At 42.7% G+C, this 27363-nt stretch overlaps 2 protein-coding genes across 2 annotated transcripts; both read right to left on the bottom strand.

The window, feature by feature from the left end:
• Positions 1 to 3078: 3078 nt before the first annotated feature.
• Positions 3079 to 15169, bottom strand: LOC138973439 (uncharacterized). Its single transcript, XM_070346157.1, has 10 exons — positions 15019 to 15169; positions 14417 to 14550; positions 13841 to 13991; positions 12500 to 12698; positions 11771 to 11918; positions 9962 to 10070; positions 9309 to 9437; positions 7850 to 7877; positions 6809 to 6988; positions 3079 to 6333 (listed from the first exon to the last, which is right to left on the bottom strand). Exons 1-10 carry the CDS (start codon positions 15145 to 15147, stop codon positions 6122 to 6124), a joined length of 1419 nt encoding a protein of 472 aa, XP_070202258.1. The 5' UTR covers positions 15148 to 15169; the 3' UTR covers positions 3079 to 6121.
• Positions 15170 to 15503: 334 nt separating this feature from the next.
• LOC138974627 (uncharacterized) lies at positions 15504 to 24403 on the bottom strand. Its single transcript, XM_070347351.1, has 6 exons — positions 24197 to 24403; positions 18792 to 19076; positions 17916 to 18323; positions 17327 to 17532; positions 16382 to 16563; positions 15504 to 15517 (listed from the first exon to the last, which is right to left on the bottom strand). Exons 1-6 carry the CDS (start codon positions 24257 to 24259, stop codon positions 15504 to 15506), a joined length of 1158 nt encoding a protein of 385 aa, XP_070203452.1. The 5' UTR covers positions 24260 to 24403.
• Between the last annotated feature and the right edge of the window lie 2960 nt (positions 24404 to 27363).

Raw genomic sequence — 27363 nt, 5'->3', positions numbered from 1 at the left:
TGCGTTGCTTGGGCACAGTCAGCAGCCGTATTTACTTGGACCATGTGATCTGCCAGGGTGGCATAGTTGGGTACGGCGATGCCCTCAAGCATAAGATGGCTGACCTTGTCCAATTCAGAATAGAGGAAGTTCTCAACGCTGTTGACTTTCTCATCAGTCGGCAAGCAGCCGATGATGATCCTGGATACTATCCTTAGCAGGTCACACACAAAAACAGCTAACACAAAACAAATTAATACAGATATTTCCTGCTTTTCAGACTTTGACGTGGGATCGAGTTTTCTTCCACATGAGAAGAGACCATACACAATATTGTCATCATTTTTAAGAGTTTTCATTCCATAACGATCTGGGGAATAAATAACGCTGTTCCCCCATGTAACAAATCGAGAAGGCAAATGGGTTTGAGCTTTCGGGTGAAACGTGGATTGTCAAAGTATAAGCCAATGAGACTGATTGTTTGATGTGTGGAACAAAAGAAAGGAGAGTAAAGAAAGGAAACAAAGTTAGAAAAAAAATACCGCGCTGGTTGGGCTCGAACCTACGACCTCACGACTCTTACCGCAGTTCACTAACCACTACGCTGAGAATGATTTTCTCCTAGAAAGGAAAAAAATAGACTTTGTGAAGGAAAGTTCAGAGGCAAAGGCACCCGATATTGAACTGGACACATTACAGAAGAGGAACTTTTGTTTTGTTTGCAAAATATACTGTTCAAAAAAAGAAACGCATAGTTGCTACTTGCCAAATTTGTTTTATTTTTCGAAAAAATTAACAGAAAATCCAATATTTAGATTATTTGTTTGAAATTTGGTATGGACACAGTTGAATGCACACACAGTTCATTTGCATCTTCAAATCAATCAGTCAATCAATACGATTGGGTGCCGAGGCTGTCAAGTCAGTAGGGGGTGTGACTGCCTTGAGCAGCAACAACTGCCCGGCACCTTCTGGGCATGGACTGGATCAGATGCCGGATATCTTGCTGTGGGATGGTGTCCCACTCCTCCCGAAGTGCCTGCAATAGATCGCGGTGATTTGCCGGCGCTTCTTCTCGCCTGCGCACACGTCTGTCCAATTCATCCCAGAGGTGTTCTATCGGGTTCATGTCTGGCGACATGGATGGCCAGGGAAGCACCTGGACATGGTGGTCGGTGAGGAACTGGGTGGTGAGTCGTGCTGTGTGCGGGCGAGCGTTGTCCTGCTGGAATATGGCATCCTGGTCAGCCAGAAGAGGAAGGGCGTGTGGGCGCAGAATTTCCTCCACGTATCGCTGGGCAGTTATGCGCCCTTGGACGTGCACCAGGGTGCTCCTTCCAGCGGTATTGATCGCCCCCCACACCATGACGCCTCCACCACCATGAACGGGTGCCTCATCCACACAGTTGGGCGCGTAACGTTCGTTTACTCTCCGGTAGACCCTCCTCCGACCATCATGTCGCTGGAGCAGGAAGTAGGACTCGTCGCTGAACCACACGTGTCTCCAGTGATTCCGGACGGTCCAGCGAAGGTGCTGGTTGCCCCACTGCACTCGGTTCTGGCGATGGCGGCGGGTGAGGACAGCTCCTCTGTGAGGTCTGCGAGCTCTCAAACCAGCTTCATGCAGGCGGTTCCGCACGGTCTGGTCCGATAATCGGTGTGGCCCGGGGAGAGCCTGGACAGAAGATGAGGCCGACAGGAAACGATTCCGGAGGTGGCGGAGCCGTATGAAGCGGTCGTGAGCAGCAGTTGTCGCCCTTGGTCTTCCCGCTCGTGGCAAGTCAGCAACGGAGCCAGTGGCTTGAAACCTGACCCACAGTCTACTGATGGTGCTCTGGGACACGTGGAAGTGCCTGGCGATTGCACTTTGACTTTGGCCTGCTTGTAAACGACCCAATGCAATTTGGCGGTCTTCTCTGCTCAATCGGGCCATCTTTCGTCGCTGAATTGTCGTCTGATTTCTTTGTGGCGAACAATCCGCTTTTATGGGTTTTGGAAGACATGGTGAGAGCTCAATATTCCCCGAGTTTCACGAGATTACACTGAAGCATGACGAGTGGTCATGCCAAATGAGCAATTTTGACATTGTAGCCACTGATAACGCATGCGTCACGTGCAGAGCTCACTTGTGGCAATGGACGAAAGGTCGACGACCAGATAAACATTTTCTGCAGTTTGGTGGATATCCTTGTAGCCATATAACTAAATTAACCAAATATTACAAGCTATGCGTTTCTTTTTTTGAACAGTATATATTTCTATGGTATTTTTGGCAGCAAGATAACGTAACAAAGCAGACACATGTTTGGCTGTCTTTAAAGTACCTTTTCTTGAACATATATGGGGGGTAAAGAAACTCCGAAACCACACTAACCCATTTTGATAAATGCTTGCGAACACGTGCGCTTACGCAATCGAGCTGTCCCACTGCGTCTCTGTCAACGATATTCACGTGGGGTGTCCGATCTATCTGGTTAAACGTTCTGTTTGATATGCTACTTGTACGTGACGACATTCACATGAACTGTGGTGAACGATATTGTTATGTCATAAGTGGTATCTCAAACGTATGTAGGATAAAGTGTTATATCAAACAGAGATCCAAATCAAAATGTACCAACAGACAGCACATAAAACCTGATCACCAGAAAAAGAGAGCTTGAAGTGAGGTCAGACACTTTCATTAACCACAATGACATCATTTGAATGATGGAAAAGAACAACAAAAGCATGGTTCACATGCCCCTATACATGTCAAAGTTTTGGTCAACAGAAAAACAGGATTTTACGTGTTGTGAAGACTGTGGGTTTCGGAGGTGGGAAGGAAGCCCGGGCGGGAGGGGGGGGAGGGGTAGTAATAGGGGGTGAGGATGAGCTCTTTCTCTGTTGATGTTAGGGGTAAGACTTGAAGTAATAAGCTCAAGAAGGAACTTCACAGGTCGTACCAGGGCATGGTTCCAATTTTTCACAGAAACAAACTATGAAAAAACAATGCACACACACACACGCACGCGTGCGCACACACACACACACACACACACACACATACACACACACACACACACACACACACATCATAGCAAACACAACCAGTACTGTTACACAACACAACCTATTTTTAAAGCATTGCATCAAATACTATTCACAAGCTGGTTACAAAACCTGCCGTCTCAGTCACAGCAGCTTGCAAACTGAAAATGTTCCCTAAACCAAAATACATTGAGCCTTTTTCATTTAGTAATAAAAGTTATATTTTTTAGCAAAGGTGGTAAACATATTCAAGTATTGTTAAAATTCAAAAATAACCCCAACATTGATCATGAACATTAATTTGGACAAACTGTTCTTCATATCAGTAACAAGATGATATAAAATTTAAACGAGAAAACTGAAATTCGACACTTGGCTTCTGACTATAGTTAATAAAACGCAATAGTTAACCAATAACACACATGGTTGGATTTAGGATCACAAATAACCATATCAAAGTAAGTGTAATTGCAATCTAACATCCATACAAAAGCTAAGGTGATATACATTTTTAAACACATCTAATTGACTGTTCATTAAACGGTAAATTCAATGTCTTACATTTATTCAATAAAGCACATGAAGAACAATTTGCAAAAAAACAATTCTGCATTCCTGGGCCTTTGAAACAGCATTATTCTTATGAAACAAAGCACCATTAATATACATTATCTTCCACAACATTAATGAATTTATCGGCGGAAACAACTTGGACGTTTTCCACACATTTCATGTTTTGCTGTAGTATGCGTAAAACCCTAGTACCAGATTAAACGTCCAAAATATCTTGTGCTTTTGATAAGCATTCAAGGTAATCAGCTTCCATCACAGTATTCTTAGTGCACAGTAAAACATGTAAGTGCATATAATAATTACCATTTCTAAAATCTATCTTCTGTGCAAATACACATCAAGCTGAGTACATTCCTACTTATAAAATATATAAAAACCGTAAAAACAAATGACCTCACATTTTCATTCTGAACAAGACAAGTTGGATTAAACAATCTGAAACACTCAAATTCATACAAACTTAAACTTTACTTAAAATACTACCTGCTGTGATAAACATTCTGGCTTCAATTTACATTTACTTTACCTGCAGCAACCTCGCTGGACAGAATGAAATCAAAATACAGGTACATGCAAGTTTTAATTTTCTTTTAAACGTCAATTTCAAAACTAAATATGGACAATGTTTATGTTGTAGAAAAGTACAAATGATTTCAAAACTACTCGTTCTGCACTTCTACCTAAAGAGGTTTTCCAAAATAAACAAATATGTACAACTTATTCTGTTCACAATCACCACTGCCAAGAAACATGAATTCATGACGGACTGATTTAAAATCAGGAGAAAAAAAAGAGAACAAAGCAAATCTCCTGAAAATGTGTCAGAAATAATACAATATAACACCATTTCAGTTCTAAAACTAAACTACACATTTTTTACAGGATTTTCTTCACAACGCATTCATATTGGAAAATTAATATTTGATTTGCACTTGCCATAAAAGAACTTTGCAGATAAAAAACAACAACAGACAAACAAACGATAAAATGAATTAAATGTTCTTAACGACATTTTCACACGATGCAAGCCACAGCTGTTCCTTGCTTGCATTTTAGCTGGGGAAGGGGCGAGCTAAAAATAGCCAGGGCAGAGGGAATCATTTGGCAACAAGCAGCTGCAGCCAAATTCTGTTAAGCTCGCTTGCTTGTTATACCAAAATGCCTTTGCCCTACACCAGAAGATGGGACTTATCAGTGTATGGCACTCAGTGAGCCTGCTGCTGCTGTGTTATCTCTGCTGTGGGGGAAGGCTGGGTGCTAAATATAGCTCAGCCTGCTAGCAGCTAGAGGGGCAGAAATGAAGCCCTGGGAACAGCCGTGTTAAGCATGTTCACTGTTTCGCATTCTCTTATTCAACAGGGAAGGACAGGTTCAAAATCAACATTAAAATGTAGAAAAGGAGTGAAGCAGTTTTACTTGATTCTTCAATGAGAAATAACACCAACTAAGCAAACCAAACCGTCTATTCTTAACCCTCTCTTCCGAAGTGAAATACATCAAAAGGGAAAACAGGTCAAGAAAACGTCATAACGAAAATAATGACGTCACGAAAACATCTGTCACTCCTTAGACACATCTCTGGACGAACTGTCGAAGACATTAATCATCATAACTAAGTTTGTGAATTCTGACCTTGTCATATCAACGGTAGACAATCACTGGTAGGGTCACCACCAGGCTGTGCGTGCATCCGCATCCTAATTCATTATTCCTTTGACGACACAATTGTTGAGCCACCCAGTATTCAGTATTGCACACACAGAGAGTGGTTGCCGCTATATCGGAACCGTCTATTACACGAAAAAGGAAACAGTGCTCCGGGGGGAGAAATTCAAGTGTTACGCCCTTACGGCAAAGCCATTAGGGGCATGTTCCCGGGTTTTAACCCGACTTTAGATGAGATGCACAAGTGAATGTGTGTTTAGGTGATATCAGCCATCTGCACTAATGGCAGAATGTCCGAGGTCTTTTACGTGCAACTGTGGTAACACGGGGGTGGGAGATGGATACCGTCTCTGGGTCTGCACATAAAGTTGACCCGTGTCTGTCCTGGCCCGAATTCGAACCAGCAACTTTTCGATCATAAGTCCAGTGCTCTACCACCTGAGCTACCCGGGCCCCCAAACAGTGCTCCTTTACGGGACGGGGAGATAGCTCAGTCTGTAGTGGTGTTGGCTGGAAACCAGTTTGTTGCTACCAGCGTGAGTTCGACCGCCACGTTCGGCGAAAGATTTATTTTCCAGAGCCAACTTTGTGCAGACTCTCCTCAGTGTCCGAACACCGCCGTGTGCACGTATGCGCACGATAAAGACCTTAAGTTTACAGCGAAATTCTTCGGGCTTGGACACATGAATACACACATGCAGACATTTAAATGAAAAAAACAGGATGCGCGGTACAGTATGGCAGCTCGCTTTCCCCAGTGATAAACAACCCGAATTCCCATGAGGGTTACCTGACAGGACTCTATGACACCGCATCCTTACAGCCCATCACCTTACATTCTTTCATTACAACAGAGTGCTTCAGCAGTGCTCTTTTAAAGCCCAAACGCTTTTTTTGCAAATTCGTGAAATTTGAGCAGAGCTGCAGAGTTGTTGACTTCCGCCTGGATCCGACCCTGTGTAAAGAGCATCATCACCTGCATGACGTCAGGGCTCAAGATGATGGGTAAGTCATCTGCACGAATCGTGAAGATACCTGCGAATCTTGCTGTCACGATGCGCTCACCCCTTTCCACGGTACCGAAACCTAAATGCAGAAAAGAAGAAGATCTCATAAACAAAGGGAAGTAAGCGCTCTAAATGCGAACGACATGTGCAATAGAGTAAGTGAGAGTTATGTAGAACCAATCTCCTGGCACCTGAGAGAATAAGCATTGACAATGAACACGTGACATTTACCCTCAGAAAAAAACCGGGTTGTGGATTGGATATCATGATATGCTGTTTTATTCTATTAGTGAGGAGTTGTATTGCTCCAAAACGGGTCTTATGTTCAGAGCAGGCTTTGTCTCTGAAGGGTTCTTTCGTGTTCACGGGATCTTTCTTCTTTTACCCCCACCCCACTCCCTTTTCTGTTTTCTCAAATATTCCCACCTTCAGAAAAACACAGAGCATAAATATGTATCAAAAATAGAAAGGGGGTTGAGGGGAGAGGGAGAGGGGTTCATCTCCCAGCAAATAACCTCTCAGCCATATTGCAATGAAATAAACACTCAGCATACCTTGTCTCAAATCGAAGAATATGGAATGTCTTATTTCTTCTTCTTCTTCTCCCATGTTCTGCAGGACGTAGACTTGCAGCACACTATCGACTGCAAGAGTCACCTCTTCAGTAATGTGGGTCCGGGCACGCTGCAGAATTTTCTCTTCCTTTTCCTTGTAAGATGTACACCCTTGAATTTCTGTGAGAGAAAAGAAACAGCATTAAAATGTCAAGCCTGAAGGTCTACCCAACTCACACAAAAAAAGGAGTAAGCGCTCTAAAAGGATACGACACGTGCAATAGAGTAAGTAAGAGTAATGCAGAACTAATCTCCTTGCAAATAGAATAACAAGCATATTGAAATGAACATGCAAATTTCATCTTTTAAATAAATATGGTATTATTGATAAATCCTCTAAATAACATTTTCATATTCATGGTATTGTCTAAATGTTGTTAGATTTTATTCTTGCTTTGTTTTGTTTGGTTGTTTTGCGTTCTTGCTGTTGTTGTTTTTACCTAGGTTGTAATTGCTTTGTTTTCTGAAGACATATTTAGAACAGGATGGAACATGCTAGTATAAATAACCTATCAAATTTTTGTTAACATGAAGCAAGCACAAATATATAATATATATGTCCAAAATGCCCAACACATGAAGGCTTCAAGCAGATGTCATTCTAGGCTCATTTTACAAAATAACATCTTAAGGTCGTCTGGTTGAATGGCAATATCAAACAAAGAATATCCGACTATTTCGACCAGTTTCTCAACAGAGAATAAGCTAGCTCGATAATTCAATTTGAACATTACGAATTTTGCTGTTTGATGATAAGCCTTCTTATATAACCCAAACCATTGTAATGTTGCCGTATGGTTTTGATTTCCGTTGCATAGTTTTCAAATGAAACAATCAGCTTTAGATTGAGTATGACTGCTGAAACTCCGACGTCGTACCCACTAAGCTATCGTGCCCGTCCGTCTGTTTGATCAATATGTAATTCAAGCTAAACATTGCAACATGCAGGTTTAAAGAGGCATCTTTCCATTGGTGTCTTACCTTCTAGCATTGTCCTTGCATTCTGCGCCTGTCGAAAACACAACTTCATAAGTTCAAAAACTGTATATTGTTAAAACTTCATCTTAGGCATACAACCCTGTTCTGACAGTTTGGAACCCCGAAAGCCCCCTCCCCCCCCCCCCCCCTACCCAACTAAAGTACCTATTTTGCAGTTTCCAGCAAAATACATATATTCACAAAATACACTATTTTATTCAGGCTCTCTAAGCCGAAGGAGGTACTTATTTACGTTTGGCTATTGCTAACACACTTACAATTGAGCACTACTGTCACAGGGATATCGTGTAGGGGGGCCTTAAAATATACCCATTTTCAACTGTCTTGAACGCAAAGTAAGGTACACGTTTTGGTATACCATTGGGCGTTTTTACATTTAGTCAAGTTTTGACTAAATGTTTTAACATAGAGAAGGAATCTAAATGAGGGTTTTGGTGTGTATGTATGTATGTATGTAATGTGTGTGTGTGTATGTGTGTGTGTGTGTGTGTGTGTGTGTGTGTGTGTGTGTGTGTGTGTGTGTGTGTGTGTATGTATAAAGTGATTCTGAGAAAACTGTGGACCGATCTTTATAAAAGTTCACATGTGAGTTCCTGGGTAGGGTATCCCCAGAAGTTTTTTTTCTCAGTTTCTAGAGAGATACCTTAGATGACGTCATATTCGTCGTTTTGTGAAAGTTGAGGCAGCACTGTCACACCCTCATTTTTCAACCAAATTGATATTTTGGTCAAGCAATCTTGGACGAAGTCCAGACTATGGGATTGCATTTCAGCTTGTAAGCTTCAAAATTAGTTCATTAGTTTGCTCATTAAAGTTGTCATTGAAATCGAATTTTCGGAAGTCTATAAATTGATTGCATTGCATGTATTTCTCATCTTCTCCTGAATTCAACAATACAGAGATATGTCGTGTTTACTCTAAACATGGGCTCAAAATGAAAGGAAATAGGTTCAGTCAGTACATGTACTACGTACGCGGTCGCATGCTTCGCGGAGACGAGCGTGACCCCGGGGCGGGATGGCCGAGACTATCTAAATAGAGTCTCGGCGATGACATGTTTCTCGTGTTGATCTTTTAGTTTGATACCGACTGATATGTTTTGATATCGATTCACGCAACTTGTTTTTGTATTACAGCCAAATATACCTCAAACCGAAGAAATTATCGTCTACTCCTTCTAGTTTGTAAATCTATAACATTTCGTAGTAAACATAATAGGATAAGACAGTCACCTTCAAAAGATAGATAGAGAGAGAGGGTGTGTGAGAGAGAGAGAGAGAGAGAGAGAGAGAGTGAGAGAGTGAGAGTGAGAGAGAGTGAGAGAGAGCGAGACAGAGCGAGAGAGAGAGGGAGAGAGAGAGAGAGAGAGAGAGAGAGAGAGAGAGAGAGAGAGAGAGAGAGAGAGAGGGAGCTTTGAGAAAACGTCTTCAAACATGCTGACCATTGCTTGTTCTGGTGGTCTTGGTGTCGTTATGGTGATCAGCTGACCGGAAGTCCTGGAGAAAGCCACCAGCCTGTCGAAGTGGACCGACAGCGAGTCAGATTCTGATGGCTGTATCCAGGCTACAATCTGAAAAAGGGTGTAATCGGAAAGCTGCAACCTCAAGTGAAGTTGCCGACCAAACTGTGAGGGTCAGCAAAGACTATTTCATGAGGACATTTCAAAGTTTAAGCTATCTTAGCCGTTGACACACCCCCTTCCCCCCCCCTTCCCCCCCCCCTTCCCCCCCCCCCCTTCCCCCCCCCCTTCCCCCCCCCTTCCCCCCCCCTCTTTTTTGTCATTTAAGTTTTGTTTGTTTTGTTTTTTTGGGGGGTAGGGGGGTTGAAAACAGGATAGACCCATAACATTGAAATTTGAACAAGGTTAAACAAACACGTTGTTGTTGTTGTTGTTGTTCTTGTTGTTGTTGTTTTTGCTGCTGTTGTTGTGTTCTTGGGTTTTTTGTTTTTTGTTTTGGGGGTGGACTTTTGGTTCATACCTGCCTATTCAACACAACACAAATAAATATATACACAAATACACACCTAACTACAACAACAACAAACATATATATCAAAGCTATACCCAAGACTTCACTTTTAATAATTTCTCACCTTTCTCTCCAAACCAGTGATGTAGCGAGAATCTGTAGCAACGACACAGTCATCTTTCATGGTTGCAACTGACGTCACACGTTCATTAGCCGTTAAGGTTGCCTGGAAACTGCGTAGATAGTTTATATCAGGTCATCAACAAATGTTGTATCGAAGCTATTAAACCGTTCTGCAGTCCACACACTCACATAGGTCTATAAATATACAAGGATGAATGTTCCCGTCAAAAAATCCGGATTCCAGCTTTTGAAAATAGTTTCAAATGATTGTTTTGGATTGAAAAGAAAGTCAGAAACGTGTAAGGTGTGTAGAGTTTTGGCATTTATTTGCATGCAGTGTTTCCAAAATCAATACATTGCTTTTAATTCATGGAGATCTTGTCCCCTTCACTATAACAATGTAGCTGCGCCCTTGCCCTAACAGGACCAAGGCTGAAGTGTAGGAGAAAGTTAGAACCGGGTGGTATATACAGGCAGCTGGGCGGCTTGATTGGTTAGAACTCCCAAACACACCTCATTTTCAAACAAACTGACCCAGCGGATGCATGGCTCCCACTCAGTTGGTAACTTTGTTGTGCACATCAGCACAGGTGGCCACTGTGAAAATCTTTCTTTGTAATGCATTAAAAACAGAAAGGAACAAGGGACTGCAGGAGAGAGGAACTATAACAAGATAACAATAAAAATGTACGCAACAGAACAAGAACAAATGAACATGGACTCGTTTCGACTTTCGTCTTCATAAGTAAAAGAACAACAAGAAACTAACAAGTCGCGTAAGACGAAATTACTACATTTGGTCAAGCTGTGGAACTCACAGAATGAAACTGAACGTAGTCCGCCGCTAGTGCAAAAGGCAGTGAAAGTGACGAGCCTGTTTGGCGCGGTAGCGATTGCGCTGTGCTTCATAGCACGCTTTACTGTACCTCTCTTCGTTTTAACTTTCTGAGCGTGTTTTTAATCCAAACATATCATATCTATATGTTTTTGGAATCAAGAACCGACAAGGAATAAGATGAAATAGTTTTTGAATCGATTTCGGAAATTTAATTTTGATCATAATTTTTATATTTTTAATTTTCAGAGCTTGTTTTTAATCCAAATATAACATATGTATATGTTTTTGGAATCAGAAAATGACGAAGAATAAGATGAAATTGTTTTTGGATCGTTTAATAAAATAATAATTTTAATTACAAGTTTCCGATTTTTAATGACCAAACTCACTCATTAGTTTTTAAGCCACCAAGCTGAAATGCAATACCAAACCCCGGCCTTTGTCGAAGATTGCTTTGCCAAAATTTCAATCAATTTAATTGAAAAATGAGGGTGTGACAGTGCCGCCTCAACTTTTACAAAAAGCCGGATATGACGTCATCAAGGGTATTTATCGAAAAACTGAAAAAAACGTCCGGGGATATCATACCCAGGAACTCTCATGTCAAATTTCATAAAGATCGGCCCAGTAGTTTAGTCTGAATCGCTCTACACACACACACACACACACACACACACACACACAGACAGACAGACACACACACACACACACACACACACACACACACACACACACACACACACACACACACACACACACACAGACACACACACATACACCACGACCCTCGTCTCGATTCCCCCCTCTATGTTAAAACATTTAGTCAAAACTTGACTAAATGTAAAAAGAAGAGTAGACAGAGAAAGAAAAAGAAGAGAACAAGCACAGAAGAATACAGACAGAGTCTGACGTCACCAACAAATTGTTCTGACGAGTACATTTTCCTTGTTATCGTGTTCAACAAAAACGTACTCCAACAGAGTTACTGGGACTCCCGCTTGCCGAAGACCAGTGATAATGCCAGGCTTCCCCTCTGTGAAACCCGACAGACTCAGCAAGAACACGTCGCGGTACTGTAAGGGGTCTGGTCTGCCAGATGCTGAGGTCTGCTGGTTTTCTTCTGTGGATAGTTGTCAAACAACAACAGCTGTAATTGTCATAAGAGCTAGTATCTTGGAGTGAGAAAGCATAAGATAATTTAGATAAGATAATGCAGATAAGATAATGCAGATAAGATAATGCAGATAAGATAATGCAGATAAGATAATGCAGATAAGATAATGCAGATACGATAATTCAGATTTACCTGGGAAGAGTTATAAGCAAACAGTTACTTCTTTACCTACAACCCTTGTTCATGAAAAGGACTATTTATTATAATGATTATCCTTGTACATACTTATACTTATATGAATGTTTGAAAAGTATATCAGATAAGCACACAAATACATACTAAATCTAAATCGTGTGTGTGTGTGTGTGTATGTGTGTGTGTGTGGGGGGGTGTTCGCGTGTGTTTATGTGTGTGTGTGTGTGCGCGTGCGCGCGCGTGTGTGTGTGTGTGTGTGTGTGTGTGTGTGTGTGTGTGTGTGTGTGTGTGTGTGTGTGTGTGTGTGTGTGTGTGTGACATAGAGGGGGAGAGGGAGTGGGAGTGAAAATAGGGAGAGATGTAATTCCAGCTTTTGCAAATGTTTAACCCACCACCGACACGGAGTTCGTTTTTCAGCACTGACGCCAGCTGAGTGCCACAGGCCTCACAGTCGCGTGGCATGACGTCATCAAGATGGTCAGGTCCTTCGTGATGTAATTCAAGGAGGAGAGGCCCGTCAGTGTGGGGGAAGACGTTCTCCTCGTACTTCCTCACCTGGCCGTACTTCTGGATTATCTCGGATATCAGAATCTGGACAGGTAAGGTGGATGGAAAATTAAGATAGCATACGAAGTGTTGCTCCGAACAAGCCGAGAGAGTTAAAGAGGGAGGGAGTGAACAAGAGGGATCGAGAGAGAGAAAGAGAAAGAGACAGAGAGACAGACAGACAGACAGAGACAGGGGGATAACATAATCAGTGGAGGCAGACAGACAGACAGGCAGGACAGAGAGGCAGGACAGACAGACGGACAGACAGACGGACAGACAGACGGATAGACAGACGGACAGACATACGAACAGACAGACGAACAGACAGACGAACAAACAAAAGGACAGACAGGCGAAAAGTCAGACAGACACTTATATAGCAGGAGCGGGATGTAAGTGCAGAGAAAAGAAAAACAAAGTGAAGCATAGAAACAAAATGTTGATATTTGTTTGCTATGACTGTTTGTTGATAAAATTCACGAATAGGACCGAGTATACATCGAAAACGCCTCACTTATTGGCAGTTGATATTTCACTTTGCTTGTTTGTCAGATGTTTGTCTACTGAAAATGTAAAGCATTTGATGAATAGGAGTGTGTAGATGTCGTGCCGAATTCACGTAATTGCCGATTCCGCGTAATGGGCAACATTTTTGCCCATTTCGCGTAATCAGCAAAACGCTGCCCAATACGTGAAATCGGCAGCGTTTTGCCGAAATCGCGTAAAGGCTTCTAAAATTTCCCCATTTTGCGAAATCGGCAGCCACCTTTTGGTTTTAAAGTTCTCAAATGCCTGGCATATCATCACAATTAGAGAACTAGATACTCGAATGGATAGATATTGCAATAATCGATAAGTTATGGCAAGTTATTGCAGAAAGTGTAGTTTTTGTGCATTTCCGGAGTTATGCTTGACACAGACCAACATAGACCATACAAAACATGGTAGGGAGGTAAAGCAATGCTAATGCAATGTTCTGGTGACACAAAAAGTAACAGACTGGCTGTCGCTTTTGCGAAATGGGCAAATTTTAGAAGCCTTTCCGCATTTTCGGCAAAACGCTGCCGATTTCACGTAATGGGCAGCGTTTTGCCGATTACGCGAAATGGGCAAAAATGTTGCCGATTCCGCGAATTCGGCAATTCCGTGAATTCGGCACGACATATACACAAAACACGCCTTACTTCCCGAACGACGGCAGCTGGGGAACGCAGGGGAACGCCAAGAGGGAACTCATTGAAGCACTTCGGGATCTTGTCGTGACCTACCCTGGCGGCCCACAGATGGAGGTTCGATACACGCTTCACCAGCTTGTCACACAACTCAGGGAACTCACTGTCAAAATATACAATGTAGAATCCAGTTCATCTTGTGCTACGGAAGATAATGATGAAGAAGATAAACAAAAAGAACCAGACGAACAACAACAAACAGAAGAACAAGAAGAACATCAAGAACAAGTACAAGAAGCTTGTTGCAAGACTCACTGAAACACTCATGACAAAGAATTCAGTAAAAATGCCGTAAGATGATAATGATGATGATGATGATGATGATGACGATGACGATGATGATGATGATGATGATGATAAACAATGCTGTAACTACCTAAATGCCAGCATCAGCAACACAAATAGCAACGTCACTACCATGGCTATCATTCTTGCTATGTGGTGTTGCAAAACGTCATATCATTATATTGCCGCCACGAACACCTAGCTGCTGCAGAACTTAGACAGTCTTAGAAAGAAACGTCTTACCTGCTATCCACCTCATCCACTATGACGTACAGATGATCGTCTTTAGTACGCGAGGCTAAATTATTCACCAAAACATTGATACCGGCCTTTTCTTTGTCTTCCACAGGCTTGGCGTGAAAATAGACGTTGTGTGCCTGTGAACAGATTATAAATGCATATATTAATCATTGATTGATTGATGGATTGATGCATGGAAAGATTGATTGATTGATTGATTGATTGATTGATTGATTGATTGATTGATTGATTGATTGATGATTGATTGATTCCGACAAAAAAGGGAATTTCTACAGGTCAGTACTTTAACAATAAATTTAAGTGGAAAAAGAAAACAAGTCGAGCAAAGCAAAATGTATACGTTTAGTCAATCTCGAGAACTCACAGAATGGAACTGAACGCACTGCGGAATTTCACAACATCTTTGCCGATTACCCCTGATTGCTTGAAGTGACAAGCCAGTATAGCACAGAAGGCTGAAGGTTTTCACAGGAAAGTGCGCACTTTTCTTTTTAACTTTCTGCGCCCAGGAGAATTAAACGATATTGTTGTCTCGTGAGTGGTCTCTCTCACGTATGTAGGGTAATCATGACTATTGCACTCACCAATGAAGGGCATTTTGTCTGTAAGCTGTGATACATCCAGAGTGAGGCTGCCATGCTTTCGTTGGACATGCTGACCACACATACATCATGTCCGTCTCTCAGCCACTTTTCCGCTTGGAGGATCAGCATGACCGTCTTTCCCGTCCCAGGAGGTCCTAGAACGTAGAGATGGCTTTACCAAAAGTACCACCATCTACAACACCGCTATAATACTCCTTCCCATCGTAACTATTTATTTTAGATATTAAACTCCATTAGTGCACATGCTTACGAATTAGGAGGCTTTTTGTCCAATTATTGTGTTGTCTGTTTCAATAAAAGAAAAACTGAAGAATTGGCAAGGACAGACATAGCTATAGCGATCGTATACATCGACATAAACATTGCTTACAACAGGAGAAAAAAACAAATAACGTCTCTCAGACCGTATTACGCCGAAAAGCAACGTAGCACCTGGGTGTTCATTTTCTAAATTTCTTATTATACTAATTTCCATTGACTGCCGGAAAAAGTTTACTTTTTAAAAAAACAAAAAAAATCATAACATACAAATTATGTATGACTATACCAAAACTGAGAAAAAATTCTCCAGGGGAGGCTATTATCTTGGTGCAAATGCGAAGGGCAATATACAACGGTTGCTTCCCTTGTCCGAGTTTTGTGCGTTATTTTCTTTATGGCAAAATACGTACCTGATACGTATAATGGCAGTCATGGGGCAGTTTGTTTGAAAATATGTATCAATGGAATGTCAACAGAGAAACGTGCACCTCCATGGCACGAGCATTTTTGACACTTGTAGCTTGAAAGAACTTAGAAGTTGAAAAAGAAGAAGACGGAGGGAGGGGGGGGGGGGGCGAAGAAAAAAAGAAGAACAAAGAAGAGAAGGCAAAAATAGGAGAAGAAGAAGAAGAAGAAGAAGAAGAAGAAGAAGAAGAAGAAGAAGAAGAAGAAGAAGAAGAAGAAGAAGGGCAAAGAGAGGAGGAATTAGGTCCAAATGATACAAGACGCCGAATGCCACCCCGTCCGGATATCTTCACCCTTTTGTACTTGACACTTATAGTTGATTTATATAAAAAGACCAAACAATACTGTACTCACACGTTTGACAAAGACGATACGAAGAACAAAGCACGTCGTTTCGACCACGGGTTTTCTGTGTTTTGTGCCTGGGGAAGACCCCAGTGGTCGAAACGTCGTGCTTTGTTTTTCGTATGGTCTTTGTCAAACACGTGAGTACGGTATTGTTTGGTCTTTTTATTTCTCGCTCTCACGCGCAATCACAATTGTTTCGATTTCTTATTTAGAAGAAAAAGATAAAAATAAAAGTGGGAGTCAGAACAATAACAAGAGCAACCAATACCTGTGAGGTAGACGAGACGTTCACCAGAGTTGAGAATCTGGACCTGCCCCTGGTGCAGCACAAAGTCCATGAAGCGAGCAGCAGTCTCCGACACCCCTTCCCCCTCAGTGCGAACCACCTTGGAGGCTTTGCTCACTGCTGACGGACAGAACACCTCCACTGTTGTTGCTGGGCCTGCAAATCTGAACAATCATCGACTGATGTGCATAAAGCCTCATAATAACTGACCGAAATCGACTATACGAAGTACACTTCACGAAGCTGGCCGCCCGAAGCTTTAGGACTGAGTTTTCGATAAATAGACTTCCCAAAGTCTTCGCGAAGTCGACTTTGGGCTCAATTAAGTACCGCACTAGACTTCATTGCATTCTTACTTATTATGCCTCCCATATTTTTGGCAGAGGTAGGTGTCCATATCCATACAAGGTAGGCTTCAAATTAGAAATATAAAAGGGATTGTACGGTCCACTAGAACAAGTGTAGTCTTGTGTCTCAAAGTCCAACATGCAGTCTCTGTCAGCAGTTACCTACCTGCACCTGTAACAATCTACATCACCAGTACAATCACTTATTCAATCGACCTGTTATTGATACAAGTTTGGCAGCGTTTTCTTCTGTTTATTTTGTTCAGGAGGCTTATAATGTAATCACGCATTTTGCTTTTTACTATTTTACACCCTGATTTTAACACCACTTTAATTAAGAAAGCGTTTCTCCTCGTGTAATTTGCTTCGTGTAAATAATATGCATGCACAAGTCAGGATCTGAATTGCATCCTCCTTTAAACAGGAAAAAAGTAGTTTCTTCTTTGCCATTGATGATTAGTCCCTCTTGAGGGAGAGTGTCAGATGAAAAAAGACACATCACTGCTCATTTTACTATATTCTTAAATGAAGGAATCGTAACTTTCATTGTTCATCAAAGATTGTTTAATGACTTAATTACCTGGCCACAAGCTCTTCATACACATCCTTCGTCATAGCGGGGTCCTCGCCTCTGCTCGTCATCAAGGCCTTCCACCACTGATCCATTCCCGTTATGACGTCATCAGTGACCTCCCAGAAACTATTTCTGTCTGACAGTTGATCCGACGTCAGACACAGACACACGGGGTCTTCAGTATCGGCTATGCCAAAACAAGCACACAGCTCCTGCCATAGAAAGCATATGACATTGTCAAAGGCCATAGAACAAAATTAATAAAGCACATTGTCAAACGACAAACGCATGTCAATACTCTTGAACATCCCATGTGTCTCCCCAATAATCACTAAAGTCAAGGAAATAATTAAACAACTGAATCTTCCAAGGAGAGTCCAGTTTTCAGTTTTTGTTAAAAGTCTTTCATATTTTGCTACCGTGCTCTTGGAGTTCGAGCTCAGATATGCATGTTGAGCTGTTGGGTATCAGTGACTCAAAACAACACACAACTATTTACCTGTTTGATGGTGAAGTTAGCGTTGAATATTTGTCATATCTCAGAGCTTGTTGTGCTTAAAACAACACACATGTACACACAAATCTATGAATTTACCTTTTTGATGTCGGGATTGTCCTTCAACACCCGCTGTAGCTGAGAAGTGGTGATGTTGGGAAGCATCAGGGTCTTGGTCACCCGAGGTTTGTTTTGCATGTCTCCAGTCACGTGCTTCAGAACGTCTTCAGACTTGTCCAGCTGTTTGATGATCCGCTTGAGTCTGCTTACCAACGTCTTGTCCTCGCTTTCCTGGGAATCCGGCTTCCCAGTGAACAGTGTGCCCACAGACTTGATCTCAGCTGCCATCAGCCCGTAGCGTCGGTGGATGATGAGGATGTCAAAGTCTCCTCTTTCTTTGTTCTCTTTCTTCAGGTCCTCGGGTCGACGCATTTTCTTGGCTGCAGAAGCGAAGCAAGGCTCTGCCAGGTAGCTGGTGAACTGGAGCTGGGACAGGACGAACATCACCTGCGTCGCGAAGAAATAAGTTCGGTGACAGAGATTTCAAGTATCCCCCCCCCCCCTACCCCGGGATAAGAGCTTCCTTCCACTTTGACACAAGCCAGAAATCAGATGTCAGTTATAAACTTGACTCAGAAAAACTCTTCCATAAGAAGCAACCAAACTCTATACTTTTGGCATGTGTCTGGTATGTGGAAGGATGCGCGTTTCGCAAAAGGACGGATTTATCGCGATATACTGGATGCCATACACAGAGAGAAACGTTTCTTTAATGTGAACTTTGTTTTTCTCTCACTCACACTCGATGGCTTTTACGTGTGTGGCCATTTAGGCCTTCATACTCTGTTTTGGGGGGAGTTTAATGTGAACTGAAGCACTCCTGTGATAATGTGCTGTGTTGTGTTCTCAATGCAGTGCATGCCCATAACAGAATTAAGTAGGTAATGTTGATGGTGAGTTGGTTGGTTCTCTAACCTTCTCATAATCTGCGTTATATCCGGGCGCAGATGCGCTACCTCGCTCACAGAACTTCTTGAGACAGTGAAGAATGCGCTGCTGTTCGTGATCCTCCAGCTCGTCGCTCTCGTTCACCTCGAAGGTTCCTTTTGGTGTCTTTTCGACGGCTGCTCTGGGCACAGCCACTTGCTGCTGAGCGATGTGCTCCACGTCATAGTTGATGCGCTTCATGTAGACAGGGGGCACGAAATACGCCCGTGTGTCCAGATCTGGGTACCATTTGAGAACGTCGTTTCGCCATGCCTGTGGCGGATAGAATAATAGATAGCTAGCTCGTTGAAATATTGATTGATTGATAAATTGATTAAATGATTGATTGATCGATTGATTGATCTTTATAATGCAGGCAAACACGCACTCACGCACGCACACACAAACACATACAAACACACACACTCACAAACACAACCACACACACACAGCTAAATACACACACTCACACACACCGACAAAAAGACACACACACACACACACACACACACACACACACACACACACACACACACACACACACACACACACACACACACACACACACTCACAAACTAAACAACCATATTCTAACACCAAGTCGATTTCAGTTTATGAGCTCATGTTGGGAATTCCCAGAATCACTTGGCTATGAATAACATGACGTTCCGCGACTGCACCAGTGGCGTAATTTATTGACAACTTCTCCTCGGCTCTTGCATAAGCAATACTCATAATTTGCTAAGCTTTACAATTCACTATGTATACCAGTTATCAGTTGCTAGACCTAATTAAAAGGGCACTAAAGATCACAAAGAAGCATACTCGCCAAACCACATGCTTGCTCTCGCAAGTCTCATCACCAGGATACGGGAATGGCGTTAACCCCTCACCTCCACCACCCCCCCCCCCCCGCCCCCTTCTCCTCCACCCCCTCCAACGCTTATGACTTGTCAGTTTAACTATCGGGAAAGGTGATACATGACTATCTGGCGACTCGACATAAAAGCCTTTAGATCTCAAAACAGGCTATGAAAAGACTGTTATATTGGCGGACACACCTCACAGAAAGACAGAGGACGTAGTCTTGAACGCAGAATTAGGTAGGAAAATTGACACAACGGAGGAAACTCAGGTCGGCAAGTGTTGACAATTGATTCTTTTATAATTCGCTTTAGGCCCGTTTGGGTTTGACGCGTACCCACCCCGCCTCGTCAACACTGTCGTCCTCGCCGTCTCAGATATGGTCAGGCTTTGAAATGAGATAAGACCAACCCTCCGCTTAGTCACATACCAAAACTGAACACCCTGGGTGTTTTTTGTGCACAGTGGTTTATGAAATAAAAATTGTATTAAGTACTAGAGCCGTATTTAATGCCTCACAAACAACTCCATCTCACAATGGGAAGCAGTCAAGGTGTAGATGTTTGGTAATAGACCAAGTGGAGGGATTGTCTTATCCCATGTCAAAGCCTGACCAGAGGCCTTTAAAGACAGTCATTCCCAGGAAAACAGTTCAACTTACTACACGCTTCTCAGATTCTTTCAAAGCGTGGACATAGAGTAAGACCCTCCGTCCGCTTTGACACATACCAAAAACCAAAACCCTGACTGCTTGATGTAGTGACCATCAACACATACACATACAGATCTGAGGTTTTTTCATGAATCAAGTTGAAGTTGACACTTTCCCCCCGAAATAAGTGTATGGCTGTCTGAATGGCGATGCAAAAACGGTTATACACGTAAAACACGCACAAATCCACTCAAGCAAAAACATGAGTGAACGTGAGAGTTTCAGCCTATGAACAAAGAAGAAGAAGAAGAAGTTGACACTTCCCGCGGAATCAGTGTATGGCTGTCTGAATGGCGAGGTAAAAACGGTTATACAACCGGCCCCCGTAGCGCAGTGGTTAGCGCATCGGGCTGCGGGCCGGGAGGTCGTGGGTTCGAATCCCATCAGGGTCATGTGGGTTTTTCGGGCTACGGTCGGCTCCTACCCAGAGTGGAAGTGCTATGGTTCCTATGGGAAGGCTGGAATCACACAGCCGAGTGTCATTCACTTAAACGAATGCGACTTTGAGGGAGACTGTTTACCTGACCAACACCGCAGGTGCTGCAGTTCTCTGGCCTGGTTGACACCAGGATATATTATGACAGTAAGCGTAGAGTGCTGCCCTGTCACGTAGTCTCAAACCAAATTGGAAATCCATAGCATCATCATTATAATCATCCTCATCTCATTAATCATCCAAAATAATTAACTGTCCTGGCTCTTGTGGCCCTTCATGCCCGGAGCTCTCATGGTGACCTTGGTCTCAGTGTTCCTGTTCCATCCTTCCCTGAATAGTACTTCTGCTGTCAGTCTTCAACGTGTGACGTTCTGGGGGGTCGACGGAGGGACGTGGTGGCGGTCTGCTCTCTGGAGGGGACGCTCACTTAGTCTGGCTCCGCGACTTAGCAGTCAATGTCGTTAGTAGGGGGCATAGTAGGTAGTGGGCTGCGTCCGTTAGCTCGGGACAGACCCACTACTGAACACCGTCGAAGTGACTCAGCAGAAGTGCTATACCGCAACGACCCGACATCCCTCCCTGGAGCGTCTGTAAAATCGACAAGTCTGGCAGCGGAACGAAATCCAGATGTGGATGGAGCAGTGAGTGCAGGGACGGGGCGGCGTGAGAGCACACCGGGACAAGGAACAGGTGTAAAGGGGGGGGGGGGGGAAGAAAAAAAAATATATATAAAAAAAAAAAAATGTTAAGTCCTTTGTACTGGAAACTTGCATTCTCCCAGTAAGGTAATATAAAAAAAATATAAAAGATAAAAACGGTTATATACGTAATACACGTACAACTCCACTCAAGCAAAAACATGAGTGAACGTGAGAGTTTCAGCCCATGAACAAAGAAGAAGAAGAAGAAGTTGACACTTGTACGTGTTCGTTATAAGAAATGTTTTTTTCAAAATATAACACCTCTGCACAGAAAGAACCCCGGTCGTTGATTGTTATCACTAATGTGACCCTCCACCACGGAATGAGTTGCATGTCACCTTTTCATGATTTTCATATTTTTACATATTCTTAAAGAGTTTTTTATTCTCTATCCCCAGGGCGGGGATATAGCTCAGTTGGTAGCGCGCTGGATTTGTATTCAGTTGGCCGCTGTCAGCGTGAGTTCGATCCCAGGTTCGGCGGAAATTTATTTCAGAGTCAACTTTGTGTGCAGACTCTCTTCGGTGTCCGAACTCCCCCCCGTGTACACTACATTGGGTGTGCACGTTAAAGATCCCACGATTGACAAAAGGGTCTTTCCTGGCAAAATTGCTTAGGCACAGTTAATAATTGTCTACCTATACCCGTGTGACTTGGAATAATAGGCCGTGAAAGGTAAATATGCGCCGAAATGGCTGCAATTACTGGCCGTATAAAATTTCATCTCACACGGCATCACTGCAGAGCGCCTAGAACTGTACCCACGGAATATGCGCGATATAAGCCTCATTGATTGATTGATTGGTGAAAACCGCTTTACAAAAGAGTGAACACTTTTCGAGTTATAAGCATGTGACTATGGTGACCCTCACACTGTTACTAGACACCCCCCGGACTTATATTATGCCTAGCGCAGAACCGCGTGAGGTGACATGCGACTCATTTCGTGGTGGAGGGTCACAAATGTATGTGTCAACGTGGAGAGATGATCTTATATATTCCATGTAAAACCCTGACCAGATGTACGATGTTGAGCCAAGCAGTTTTGATGGGAAGGACTGCACTTTTAGTAACAACACACTGACGTCCACACACAAATAAGAATTCACACTCACACAACAGGCACTTTTTAAATCAACCATACAAAATCAACACAACAATAGATATCAATAACTAAAGCCTGCATAGGTTCAATAGCTTTTAGCAAAGCGTTCAGATCAATCAATCAATGAGGCTTATATCGCGCATATTCCGTGGGTACAGTTCTAGGCGCTCAGCAGTGATGCCGTGTGAGATGAAATTTTATACAGCCAGTAAGTGCAGCCATTTCGGCGCATATTTACCTTCCACGGCCTATTATTCAAAGTCACACGGGTATAGGTAGACAATTATTAACTGTGCCAAAGCAATTTTGCCAGGAAAGACCCTTTTGTCAATCGTGGGATCTTTAACGTGCACACCCAATGTAGTGTACACGGGGGGGGGGGGGGGGGGGGGGAGTTCGGACACCGAAGAGAGTCTGCACACAAAGTTGACTCTGAAATAAATTTCCGCCGAACGTGGGATCGAACTCACGCTGACAGCGGCCAACTGAATACAAATCCAGCGCGCTACCGACTGAGCTACATCCCCACCCAGATATACGAGTGTCCCGAAAATCACCACAACAAAACTAAGGAATCAGTTTAAAAAAAATAAGGTCCAATTAATGAACTAGATAAGGCAGAATATAGAATTTATTTTAAATCCAAAGAGAAGTGGAATTGTTCGTTTTGTTGTTCGCCTGTATTTCTGAACCTCCCAGGTATTTCGCACAGATGTGTTGTTTGTTTGCTTAACGCCCAGCCGACCACGAAGGGCCATATCAGGGCGGTGCTGCTTTGACATATAACGTGCGCCACACACAAGACAGAAGTCGCAGCACAGGCTTCATGTCTCACCCAGTCACATTATTCTGACACCGGACCAACCAGTCCTAGCACTAACCCCATAATGCCAGACGCCAGGCGGAGCAGCCACTAGATTGCCAATTTTAAAGTCTTAGGTATGACCCGGCCGGGGTTCGAACCCACGACCTCCCGATCACGGGGCGGACGCCTTACCACTAGGCCAACGTTAACCGTGCCGGTATTTCGCACAGAGAACATGGAGCTTCGCCGGCTGTAAGTCCTGTGGTTTGGGATCGATTCGTCTATTGATTAACAGTGTTTCGACAGCTCTGAACAAATGAATGAATGAATAAACGGATGAATGAACTTATCAATCAATCATTGATCGATCTTCTTTGGAATAAATGACAACAATATTCAATCAATAAATCAACCCACAAATCAATCTGTACTACCACGAACATACACAGAATAAAGATTACATCCTCCAAAATACCCCTCCTAGTGGACCTTTGTTCTCACGATTTGGGCTTGAAACCAGTTATTCCCTAATGAGTATGTGATTTAAACAATGTTTTGATTGTCCGCATGTCCATCCGACAGCCAGCTTTGAGGAGATACGCCCCATGATGTTGTTGTTAATGTGTGGTTTCAAACAGTAATTACAGTGGAAATCAACAGAAATAAGTTACGTGTACTTAACCTTAATTGAAATCAATTTTTGAAATTGAAATCAATGCAGTCCGTTGGTCTGCTTTGAAATAATATGTACCACCAGAGAAAAGACTTACCTCCGACATACCGAGCTCGCTATCAGCTTTGCTCGAGCGTCGACGTTTGGTGCCTGAAGCCATCACTTGGTTCTAAGAAATTCAACGATTTCCATGAGAGTTCTGATCACCGGTGAATGGACGGCTAAGAGCACAGAAAGAAATTACCGCATGCACGTTGAAACCTCCCGCTGTGACTGAGAGACTTTTTTTCTGTGAGGGCATGGGATATAGTTATGCCCCTCTGCTTTAATGTATACTGATTTATATTGTCGAGTAAGGGTGGGTATAGATTTGGGTCGAAACACATTCCCAATGCTGTCGTCTGGAGCTGATACATTCGCTTTTGTTATGCGAACCGAAAATTCCACAGCACTGCCAAGCGACATGATTGATCGCGAATTCAAAAGAAAGTGGTTGTGGCTAGATATTATGTATGCATACATAGGCAGTCAACATGAGTGTCGGGGAGTTATTCTGCTGATGGTTTAAACACAATTTTATTCAAAACACATGACATGAAACAATTGACAAAAATGCAGCTAGGACACGAACTCAAGCAAATGATTATTTGGCGTGACCATAACAATGCTAAGTTACACAAGTTTTCATGATGGTGGACAACACAATTATTAACCAGAAGAACAAACTGTAGGAGGGGGGTATGGGGTATGGAAGAAAGAAGAAGAAGAAAAACAAAAACAAGAAGAACAAAAACCGACAACAGCAAAACAAAAACAACCCCCCCCCCCCCCCCAAAAAAAAAAATCGCTCGCAGTTCAATATTTAAAAAAACAACTTGTGTAAATCTGGTACGATACAGCAAGCCATGTAGTATTCTCTATGTATGTATAATGATTTTAATGGATGATTTAATTACACACACACACACACACACACACACATGTATACACACTCACAAACACACACACACACACATGCGCATACACATACACACACATGTGTGTGTGTGTGTGTGTGTGTGTGTGCGTGTGTGTGCGTGTGTGAGAGCGTGTGTGTGTGTGCGCGTGTGCGTAAGTGTGTCTGCGTGTCGGTATGTGTCAGTGTATCTGTGCCTGTTGGTGTGTTAACTTGTCAGAAAACAGAGGTACAAAAGAACATGATCTGTATACCACCAAACCTGATCTGCATGAAGAACACACCCTTTCCTTGACCATTGTCCAGCGTGACTTCATAAAGCCCTGCAGCCGATGGCACCATGTCCACCACAGTCACCTTACACCTGGACAGGTAGACCTTGTCCTCCTCCCGACACGATCCAGTGAACTTGATGTCAGGGTTGGGGGTGGTGATGTTGGTGATGTTGACCTCTGAATTCCACACGAATTTAAAAATGAATTTGTCAGGAAGTGGATAAGCTGTGACGTGAAAGTGCACCGAAGTGGGTGTTGATGTTAAAGTTAGGCCTGGTAGTTCTGTACCGAAACGCCTGGGTGCACCTAAAAAACAATATAACATTAGATATGTACAAACAATTATTTTGCTAAACAGTTTCAATACGTTTTGCTGTGTGGGTGTTGTGTTTGAAAATTGCTGTGACGGGCGCAGTGGTGTGGTGGTAAGACGTCGGCCTCCTAATAGGGAGGTCGTGAGTTCGAATCCCGGTCGCTGCTGTCTGATGGGGTGGAGACTTTTCCGATCTCCCAGGTCAACTTATGTGCAGACCTGCCATTGACTTAACCCCCTTCGTGTGTAAACACAAGCACAAGACCATGCAAGTGCGCACGGAAAAGATCCTGCAATCCATGTCAGAGTTCGGTGGGTTATAGAAACACGAAAATACCCAGCATGCCTCCCTCGAAATCGGCGTATGCTGCCTGAATGGCGGGGTAAAAACGGTCGTGATACACGTAAAAATCCACTCGTGCTAAAACCATGAGTGAACGTGGGAGTCTAAGCCCATGAAGAAGAAGAAGAAGAAGAAGAAGAAGAAGAAGAAGAAGAAGAAGAAGAAGAAGAAGAAGAAGAAGAAGAAGAAGAAGCTGTGCATTGCTGTCACTCGTGTTGCTTAAAAAAAAAACTAAGTTGTTTTATGTAGATGTGAGAATCTCTTCATAAATGGACATTATCAAAACATCTGTTAAATGCATTTTTTATTGGGATTACTTTTAAACCTGTATACAAATAGCTGAACAGATATGTGTTAATCAACATGATCATGTTATGAAAAGTAATGCCCCTTTTAAGTTCACATGTGATCAATTTGTTTCAGGATGGAAAAGTTTTTTTTTTTTTTAAAGGAACTTGATTGGTCACTCAGCACAAGGTAGTCTGAATAGTAGATTTATTTTTGCTTTGTTCACACTACCAGTGTTCAGCACGTACACTACTGCCCTAATTAGCAATTACACATCTGCAAGTCCAGTGTTAGCTTAAGTAATTTTTCATCGATACACTACTCGGGACACTACTCGGGACGCTACTCGGGACGCTACTCGGGACACTACTGACATAGCGTCGATCTTGTAGGTTAACCTCCTTTCTGAAACAAATGGCAAAATGGGATTAGTTATGATGACTACAACCTACACAAATATAAACAGTGTTTTGAAACAGAATAGTCAGGTTATACAAGCCACTTTACCTATGCAGCATGGTAACCCTACAAAATGCGAAACATGTCAACTGACTGGAGCAGCCTGGTTCTTAAAATAATACTGACGGTCAACACAACCAACACACTATTCACATTCCATTTTAAGGAGCAACGGAGGTACTCTCTGAGCGTCTTGTTTAAATGATAACGATCAACTCAGGAGGGAAAAAACAAGAGAGGAAAAAAGAAACCATATCAACCGCAGACAAAATACAGAATCACTGTGACACATGTACCATGATTTACAAACAAATGCCACAGCAAGCTTTCTTTGGACTGTCGTTGTCTCAAAACTCACATTCTACCTTCTGTCCGAAAGAATCTAATCTTACGTTGTACTGCCTTGAAAGAAAATGCCAACAAAGACAAGAAAGCTGTTGCAAGGTAAGCTTACCAAACGTTACATAGCGAATCATGATAGTGCGTAAACAGCAAACAGTACAATCAAAGAGAGAATCGAGTCTGGAATGAAACGCGATACAGATCTAGCATTCAAAAACTGTCTTTCAAGTTCAAGGAAGTTGTTGCAAGGTAAGACTTACTAAATTGTACAGACAAAACCATGACAGTG

The sequence above is a fragment of the Littorina saxatilis genome, linkage group LG8 (assembly GCF_037325665.1).
Source record: "Littorina saxatilis isolate snail1 linkage group LG8, US_GU_Lsax_2.0, whole genome shotgun sequence".
In the NCBI taxonomy this organism is placed as follows: domain Eukaryota; kingdom Metazoa; phylum Mollusca; class Gastropoda; order Littorinimorpha; family Littorinidae; genus Littorina; species Littorina saxatilis.
Note: the sequence above shows the minus strand (reverse complement) of the source record. Positions and strands in the feature narration are given on the sequence as shown.

What these genes read in the sequence shown, in the direction of transcription:
- LOC138973439 (XM_070346157.1), bottom strand. Translation starts at nt 15,147, where the DNA reads ATGCTGATCCTCCAAGCGGAAAAGTGGCTGAGAGACGGACATGATGTA. An exon ending in AGACAAAATGCCCTTCATTG is followed by an intron (nt 14,551 to 15,018) that starts GTGAGTGCAATA and finishes ATCTGTTCACAG; the next exon opens with GCACACAACGTCTATTTTCA. An exon ending in AAACGAACTCCGTGTCGGTG is followed by an intron (nt 11,919 to 12,499) that starts GTGGGTTAAACA and finishes AACTATCCACAG; the next exon opens with AAGAAAACCAGCAGACCTCA.
- LOC138974627 (XM_070347351.1), bottom strand. Translation starts at nt 24,259, where the DNA reads ATGGCTTCAGGCACCAAACGTCGACGCTCGAGCAAAGCTGATAGCGAG. An exon ending in ATAACGCAGATTATGAGAAG is followed by an intron (nt 18,324 to 18,791) that starts GTTAGAGAACCA and finishes TTCGCGACGCAG; the next exon opens with GTGATGTTCGTCCTGTCCCA. An exon ending in ACAATCCCGACATCAAAAAG is followed by an intron (nt 17,533 to 17,915) that starts GTAAATTCATAG and finishes TTTCTATGGCAG; the next exon opens with GAGCTGTGTGCTTGTTTTGG.